General features: G+C 42.5%; 1 protein-coding gene across 3 annotated transcripts in view; it reads right to left on the reverse strand.

The window, feature by feature from the left end:
- The window catches only part of LOC116457268 (cytochrome P450 2C9), a 49,094-nt gene that overhangs the window by 21,784 nt on the left and 17,672 nt on the right, over nucleotides 1–9,638 (reverse strand). For all 3 annotated transcript variants that reach the window (XM_032136331.2, XM_058435770.1, XM_058435771.1), the window contains one exon: nucleotides 2,236–2,377. In XM_032136331.2, coding sequence (XP_031992222.1) covers nucleotides 2,236–2,377 — 142 coding nt within the window. The remainder of the gene's footprint in view (nucleotides 1–2,235; nucleotides 2,378–9,638) is intronic.

The raw sequence follows: 9,638 nt of genomic DNA on the forward strand, positions 1-9,638 counted from the left end.
CACTTCTCAAAAGATGACATTCAAGCAGCTAACAAACATGAAAAAATGCTCAACATCACTAATCATCAGAGAAACGCAAATCAAATCACAATGAGGTACCATCTCACACCAGTCAGAATAGCAATTATCAATACTAAAAAGTCCAAAAACAGCAGATGCTGATGAGGTTGCAGAGAAACAGAAATGCTTTTACACTGTTGGTGGGTATGCAAACTAGTTCAGCCACTGTGGAAACCAGTTTGGATATTTCTGAAAGAACTTAAAATAGAACTACCAATTGACCCAGCAATCCCACTATGGAGTATATGCCCCCAAAATATTCATTCTGTCAATAAGACACACACCCCAATATGTTCACTGCAGTGCTATTCAGAATAGCGAAGAAATGGAATCAACTTATGTGCCCATCAACAGTGGATTGTATAAGGAAAATGTAGCAAATATACACTGATATGGTTAGGCTGTGTCCCCACCCAAATCTCATCTTGAATTGTAGCTCCCATAATTCCCACATGTCATGGGAGAGATTCGACGTGAGGTAATTTAATCATGGAGGCAGGACTTTCCCATGCCATTCCTGTGATAGTGAATAAGTCTCTATCAGAGACTTATTGTGAGGCCTTTCCAGCCGTGTGGAATTGAGAGTCCATTAAACCTCTTTACTTTATGAGTTACCCTGTCTCAGGTATGTCTTTATTAGCAGCATGAGAACAGACTAGTACATACATAATGGAATGTTATGCAGCCATAAGAAAGAACAAAAGTTATGTCTTTGGCAGCATTATAGATGAAGCAGGAGGCCATTATCCTAAGCAATCTAATACAAGAACAGAAAACCAAATACCACATGTTCTCACTTATAAGTGGGAGGTAAGCATTGAATACACAAGAACTTAAAGATGGGAACAATAGACACTGAGGATCACTAGATAGGGGAGGGAGGGAAGGGATGTGGGTTGGAGAACCATCTGTTGGGTACTGTGCTTACTGTCAGTGTGATAGAATAGCTGGGACCCGAAGCCTCAGTGTTACACAACTTACCTATGTAACAAACCTGTATTTGTACCCTTTAATCTATAATAAAATTTGACAAAAAACCTTCTAGAACTCTAAAGGCTAATAACTGTTAAAAAAAAAGCCTAAGTCTTATTTATAATTAGGTTACTGTCATTTCAATGGGGGATACTGACATAGGAGAAAAAAAGAATACTTCTTATCCGCAGCATAACCAAAAGTCCTTAAAAGTAAATTTCTAAAGTAAAGTTATTCATAAAAGATAAAATTATTGACTTCCTCAAAAAAATCTTATTTTGTCCAACACCAATTTCATGGAAACTGTCTCAGGTACATATTCTGCCTAAATGGAACATTCTTTATATACCTCTCCTAGTAAACAGAATCACCTTTCTTATGAATCTAACTTTTTAGAGTACTTATCAGACTAGGAATTTTCTCAGGCAGACTCACTACATTTTTAGGATTACCATTTATCCTTCAATAAGGAGAGTTTCCAGTTTCCCTACTCCAGCATTCGAACCTGAAATTTTGAGAATGAGAAAAGTTATCTTCAAGAAGATACTTGCTATTTAAAATGGCCTTCTCATAATAAAACCAACATGCAATCCCAGGCCAATTTATCCTGTCTCTTCCTGACATAAATCCAGACACATTGGACCAGAGCTCTATTGCTTTTGCTACTGCTATGCTGTCTTCATTTCTCTCAGTTATCTTCCTCTACTGTGCAAAGATACCCCTTTTATCTTTTCTTTTTCTTTTTTTTTTTCCTTTCTGAGACAGAGTCTCACTCTGTTTCCCAGACTGGAGTATAGTGGCACAATCTTGGCTCACTACAACCTCCGCCACCTGGGTTCAAGTGATTCCGGTGCCTCAGCCTCTCGAGTAGCTGGGATTACAGCCATGTGCCACCATGCCCAGCTAAGTTTTATATTTTTACTAGAGATGGGATTTGGCCATGTTGGCCAGGCTGGTCTTGAACTCCTGGCCTCAAGTGATCCACCCACCTCAGCCCCCCAAAGTGCTGGGATTACAGGTGTGAGCCACCATGCCAGGCCAAGATATCCCATTTTAATCACCATTAGTTTGAAACAGATTACAGCTGGAAGCACAGAAGTTTAAATAATGAAGCTTCTCTAAGAGAAACAGGAAGGAGGACACTAGCAACACCTTCCCAAAATCTTTTCTGAAAATTAATTAAATTATCATCTGTGATCATACCTGTGACCTCTGGGTGCTTCAGCAGGAGAAGGAGAGCATATCTCAGGGTTGTGCTTGTCGTCTCTGTCCCAGCTCCAAACAAGTCAGCTGCAGTGTTTTCCAAGGCTTCAATAGTAAATTCAGATGTTTGGTTGTGCTTTTCCTAGGAATGATTTGATGCAATTATCTGACAAATTATTTACCAGCATATTTGATTACAGTGAATTCAAAATTACTCACATAGTTTTATAGTTACCAACATAGAAACTGGAAAGTACAGTACTAGAAAAAAAAATACTGCTTGTATAGCAGAGGCTGTAGGCCAACTTGCCCAAACTTTATTTCCTACCCCCTTATTCCATGCTTGCCTAAAAATTCCATTCCCCAGGCTCTTTGCAGCTAGCTGAGTCACACAGCATTTTTTTTTTTGCTAAAAAATATAAGCAGGCCGGGCGTGGTGGCTCAAGCCTGTAATCCCAGCACTTTGGGAGGCCGAGGCGGGCGGATCACGAGGTCAGGAGATCGAGACCATCCTGGCTAACACGGTGAAACCCCGTCTCTACTAAAAATACAAAAAAATTAGCCGGGTGTGTTGGTGGGCGCCTGTAGTCCCAGCTACTCGGGAGGCTGAGGCAGGAGAATGGCGTGAACCCGGGAGGCGGAGCTTGCAGTGAGCCGAGATCGCGCCACTGCACTCCAGCCTGGGGCACAGAGCAAGACTCCGTCTCAAAAAAAAAAAAAAAAAATATAAGCAGAAGGTCTCTAAGTCCACTTCCTCTATTTCCTCTTTCATACTCAAAACACAAATGTGAAGTATGAGGTAGAGTAGACCCAATCCTGAGATTTAATCATGAAAATGTAGGTCTGTATACTAAATTTAGTGGGAAAAAGGAAGGCACTTGACTCTCTGCTGCGTTGGGCTGCTGTATTATCCTAGATTGCCCCACCAAGAGAATCCCTGTATTTGAGATAATAAAGACATTATGTGTTAGAGCCATTATTACCTGAATACAACCACAATCTAAATTAGTAAAAAAGGTAAATTAGGGCCATATGATTAGATATTGTGAGCCTGAATCAAGAGTCTGTAATTATATTTTTCTGTCAGAAAGGTACATGGACTCAATATTGCCTCCAGATTCATTATAAAGTTGAAATTTTGTAAAAAAAAAAAATATGAAAAAAGCAATATGACAGCAAAACCTAGGATAAATTATAGAGGAAGAGAATAGGTTTACAGTGACAAGATGGGCCCACATTATTATAATCTAGATGGGAGGCAACAGACAACTTGTTCTAGGGTTCAGTAGTGCAGGAATAAACAAAAATATACAAAGTGAAGAGAAAGAACAATTATGAAGATGGAGAATAAAGGGATTAATTGCCACAGGGGATAAAGGAGAGAATAAGGGTACTGTATATGCCAAGGCTTAGAGACTGGAGTTCTCATAATTTGGAAGTTAGGAGAAAGAAAGCAATAGATAAGGAATACTTAGTTGAAAGAGATCATCAATATACAAAACATATTACTTTTTAACCAGTCTCTAGGCCAGCAGCAATAAATTAATGATGCTTTCAGAGTCTCCAAGTGATGTGTGTCATGTTGAATATTGTGTAATCAACACCACTGAAATAGACTACATCCTCTCAACATGTCTACTTACTAGATGAAGACAGTCCTCTCCCTTGGTAACATCAGCTTCATACAGTTTTCTAAGCTTGTCATGTTAAAATTACTCTTAAGTAAGAACAGTGCACTCACAAACCAGTATCAACATTTCCATCTGTTGACTCAAGCTTGGTTATTTAGCAGTTATGCACCTATCCTATTAATGATAGTAGCCATATTCTACTTTCTGGGCTCAAATCTGAAGAGCACCCCTTTTACCTCAGAGTCAGGCCAGGGCATTGTCCTCCACCTCACCCTCAGAAACAGACTCACAGCTACAACTCAGCCTGTGGGCTTCAGCTGCTAGGGTGTGCTAGAGTCACAGATCTTGGCTCTGTGGGCAATCTACATTCAACCCTGCCACAGAGAGTGAACCTTTCCCCCAAGGCCCAGGTGTCACAATACATGATTAAAAGACTCTGAGTCTAGAATGATGCTTCTATGACAACTTCAAGGACCTGTACTTGTAACACAGCACCAATGCAGCTGCATGTATGCCATGTCAGAGCTGACATCAAACGGAATTCCTTAGGCTAAGTCATCCCAATTTTAGGAACATTAAAATAGGAGGATGCCCAAATACTTTGACGCCAAGGACATTAATAACCTACACTACTCCTGATACTGCTGCAACCTTCTACAGCCTAGGCCACTGAGGCACCCAAAATTATTGCTGATGTTGACCACAGCTAGAGAAACTACACAGATACTATCACACTGCATCTATTCAAAAACTGAGTTACCCACTCTTCATCACCTGCACACAAACACTCAACTTCAGATGAAAGTCTTTCTCTATGAAATCCACTCTACAAACTGGAATAGCCATTGTCCTACTACATGAATAGACATCAAAGCAGGGACACAACATGAAATATCAAGAAATATGACACCACCAAAAAGACATAATAACTCTTAAATAACAGAACTCGATGAAAATAAAATCATCAAATATTCAAAAAAGGAATTCAAAATAATTACCTTGAAGAAACTCAATAATGGGGGTGGCTAGCAAGATGGCCGAATCAGAAGAGTTTCAGTCTGCAGCTCCCAGCAAGATCAACAAAGAAGGCAGATAATTTCTGCATTTCCAACTGAGGTACCCAGCTCATCTTATTGGGACTGTTTAGACAGTAGGTGCAGCCCACGGAGGGTAAGCTGAAGCAGGGTGGAGTGTCGCCTCACCTGGGACCCCCAAAGGGTCAGGGAACTCCCTCCCCTAGCCAAGGGAAGCAGTGAGGGACTGTGCCATAAAGAATAGTGCACTCTGGCCCAGATACTACGCTTTTCCCATGGTCTTCACAACCTGCAGACCAGGAGATTCCCTCAGGTGCCTACACCACAAGGGCACTGGGTTTCAGGCACAAAACTGGGCAGCCATTTGCATAGACACCGAGCTAGCTGCAGGAGACTTTTTTCATACCCCAGTGGCACCTGGAATGCCAGTGAGACAGAACTTTTCACTCACCCAGAAAGGGGGCTGAAGCCAAAGAGCCAAGTGGTCTTGCTCAGCAGATCCCATCCCCATGGAGCCCAGCAAGCTAAGATCCACTGGCTTGAAATTCTCGCTGCTAGCACAGCAGTCTGAAGTTTACCTGGGATGCACGAGTTTGGTGGGGGAAGGGGTATCTGCCATTACTAAGGTTGAGTAGGTGATTTTCCCCTCACAGTGTAAACAAAATGGCTGGGAAGTTTGGACTGGCCAGAGACCAATGCAGCTCAGCAAAGCAGCTGTAGCCAGACTACCCCTCTAGATTCCTCCTCTCTGGGCAGGGCATCTCTGAAAAAAAGGGTGGCAGCCCCAGTCACAGGCTTATAGGTAAAACTACCATCTCATTGGGGCAGAGCACATGGGGGAAGGGGCAGCTGTGGGTGCAGCTTCAGCAGACTTAAACACTCTGGCATGCTGGCTCTGAAGAGAGCAGCAGATATATCAGCACAGTGCTTGAGCTCTACTAAAGGACACACTCAAGTGGGTCCCTGACCCTCGTGGCTCCTGATGGGAGACACCTCCAAGCAGGGGTTAACAGACACCTCAGAAAGGAGAGCGCTGGCTGGCATCTGGTGGGTGCCCCAATGAGACAAACTTCCAGAGGAAGGAACAGACAGCAGTCTTTGAGCTCTGCAGCTTCTGCTGCTGATACCCAAGCAAGCAGGATCTGGAGTTGACCTCCAGCAAACCCCAGCAGATCTGCAGCAAAGGGGTTTGACTGTTAGAAGGAAAACTAACAAACCGAAAGCAATAGCAACAACACCAACAGAGGATGTCCACACAAAAACCCCATCGGAAGGTCACCAACATCAAAGACCAAAGGTAGATAAATCAATGAAGATGAGGAAAAACCAGTGCAAAAAGGCTAAAAATTCAAAAAACCAGAACACCTCTTCTGCTCCAAAGAATCATGACTCCTCACCAGCAGGGAAAAAACTGGACAGAGAATGAGTTTGATGAATTGACAGAAGTAGGCTTCAGCAGGTGGGTAATGACAAACTCCTCTGAGAGAAAGGAGCATGTTCTAACCCAATGCAAGGGAGCTAAGAACCTTGAAAAAAGGTTAGATGAATGGCTAACTTGAATAACCAGTTTAGAGAAGAACATAAATGACCTGATGGAGCTGAAAAACAAAGCACAAGAACTTTATGAAACATACATAAGTATCAACAGCTGAATTGAGCAAGTGGAAGAAAGGATATCAGAGATGAAAGATCAATTTAATGAAATAAAGCCTGAACACAAAATTGGAGGAAAAAAACGAAAAGGAATGCACAAAGCATCCAAGAAATATGGGACCATGTGAAAAGACCAAACCTACGTTTGATTGGTGTACCTGAAATTGATGGGGAAAAGGGAACCAAGTTGGGATACACTCTTCAGTATATTATCCAGGAGAACTTCCCCAATCTAGAAAGGCAGGCCAACATTCAAATTCAGAAAAAACAAAGACCACCACAAAGATACTTCTCGAGAACAGTAACCCCAAGACATAAAACCATCAGATTCACCAAGGTTGAAATGAAGGAAAAAATGTTAAGGGCAGCCAGAGAGAAAGGTCAGGTTACCCACAAAGGGAAGTCCATTAGACTAACAGCAGATCTCTCTACAGAAACCCTGCAAGCCAGAAGAGAGTGGGGGCCAATATTCATCATTCTTAAAGAAAAGAATTTTCAACCCAGAATTTTATATCCAGTCAAACTAAGCTTCATAAGCGAAGGAGAAATAAAATCCTTTACAGACAAGCAAATGCCAAGAGATTTTGTCACCACCAGGCCTGCCTTACAAGAGCTCCTGAAGGAAGCACTAAATATGGAAAGTAAGAATCAGTACCAGCTACTGCAAAAACATACCAAATTGTAAAGGCCATTGACACTATAAAGAAACTGAATCAACTAATGGGCAAAATAACCAGCTGGCATCATAATGACAGGATCAAATTCACACATAACAATATTAACCTTAAATGTAAATGGGCTAAATGCCCCAGTTAAAAGACACAGACTGGCAAACTGCATAAAGAGTCAAGACCCATCAGTGTTCTGCATTCAGGAGACACATCTCATGTACAAAGACACACCTACGCTCAAATTAAAGGGATGGAAGAAGATTTACCAAGAAATTAGAAAGCAAAAAAAAAGAAGAGGTTGCAATCCTAGTTTCTGATAAAACAGGCTTTAAACCAACAAACATAAAAAAAAAGACAAAGAAGGGCATTACATAATGGTAAAGGGATCAATGCAACAAGAAGAGCTAACTATCCTAAGTGTATATATACCCAATACAGGAGCACCCAGATTCATAAAGCAAGTCCTTAGAGACCTACAAAGAGACTTAGACTCCCAAACAACAATAATGGGAGACTTTAACACCCCACTCTCAATATTAGACAGATCAGTGAGACAGAAAATTAACAAGGATAGCCAGGTCTTGAACTCAGCTAGCAAGACTAATAAAGAAGAGAAAAGAATCAAATAGACACAATAAAAAATAATAAAGTGGATATTACCACTGACCCCACAGGAATACAAACTACCATCAGAGAATACTAAAAACACCTCTATGCAAATAAACTGGAAAATCTAGAATAAATGGATAAATTCCTTCACACATACACCCTCCCAAGACTAAACCGGAAACAGAAAACCAAACACCACATATTCTCACCTATAATTGGGAGTTGAACAATGAGAACAGATGGACACAGGGAGGGGAACATCACACACCAGGGCCTGTCGAGGGGTTGGGGGGCTAGGGGAGGGACAGCATTAGGAGAAATACCTAATGTAGATGACATGTGGTTGGGTGCAGCAAACCACCATGGCACATGTATACCTATGTAACAAACCTGCGTGTTCTGCACATGTATCCCAGAACTTAGAGTGCAATAAAAAAAAGAAATAGCAGAATAGATAGTAGAGGTAGAGAAGTAAGGGAGATAGCGAGAAGTTGTTAACAAATACAAATTTCAGCTATATAAAAGGAATAAGTTATAGTATTCTATAGCAGTATAGGGTGACCATAATTAACAACACTTTATTGTATATTTTAAAAGAGCTAGAAGACCAGATTTTTAATGTTTCCAGCACAAGGAAACGAAAAACATTTGAAGTTATAGATATGTTAATCATCCTGCTCGATCATTACACACTGTATACAGGTACTGAAATATTACAGTACACCCCATAAATATGTACAATTGTTGTGGCCACTAAAATAATAAATTATACGGGGGGGTGGAGCCAAGATGGCTGAATAGGAACAGCTCTGGTCTCTAGCTCCCAGCCTGAGCGACACAGAAGACGGGTGATTTCTGCATTTCTGTTTGAGGTACCGGTTTCATCTCACTAGGGAGTGCCAAACAGTGGGTGCAGGACAGTCGGTGAAGCGCACTGTGCGCGAGCCGAAGCAGGGCGAGGCATTGCCTCACTCGGGAAGTGAAAGGGGTCAGGGAGTTCCCTTTCCTAGTCAAAGAAAGGAGTAACAGACAGCACCTGGAATATCGGGTCAGTCCCACCCTAATACTGAGCTTTTCCAATGGGCCTGGAAAACGGCACACCAGGAGATTGTGTCCCACACCTGGCTCGGAGGGTCCTATGCCCACGGAGTCTCACTGACTGCTAGCACAGCAGTCTGAGATCAAGCTGGGGGGGGGGCGCCCACCATTGCCCAGGCTTGCTTAGGTAAACAAAGCAGCCAGGAAGCTCAAACTGGGGGGACCCCACCACAGCTCAAGGAGGCCTGCCTGCCTCTGTAGGCTCCACCTCTGGGGGCAGGGCACAGACAAACAAAAAGTCAGCAGGAACCTCCACAGACTTAAATGTCCCTGTCTGACTGACAGCTTTGAAGAGAGTAGTGGTTCTCCTAGCACACAGCTGGAGATCGGAGAACGGACAGACTGCCTCCTAAAGTGGGTCCCTCACCCCTGAGCAGCCTAACTGGGAGGCACCCCCCCAGTAGGGACAGACTGACACCTCACTCGGCCGGGTACTCCTCTGAGACAAAACTTCCAGAGGAACTATCAGACAGCTGAATTTGTGGTCTCACAAAAATCCGCTGTTCTGCAGCCACTGCTGCTGACACCCAGCCAAACAGGGTCTGGAGTGGACCTCTAGTAAACTCCAACAGACCTGCAGCTGAGGGTCCTTTCTGGTAGAAGGAAAACTAACAAACAGAAAGGACATCCACACCAAAAACCCATCTGTACATCACCATCATCAAAGACCAAAAGTAGATAAAACCACAAAGATGGGGAAAAAACAG

The sequence above is a fragment of the Hylobates moloch genome, unplaced genomic scaffold (genome assembly GCF_009828535.3).
Source record: "Hylobates moloch isolate HMO894 unplaced genomic scaffold, HMol_V3 SCAFFOLD_3, whole genome shotgun sequence".
NCBI classification, from domain to species: domain Eukaryota; kingdom Metazoa; phylum Chordata; class Mammalia; order Primates; family Hylobatidae; genus Hylobates; species Hylobates moloch.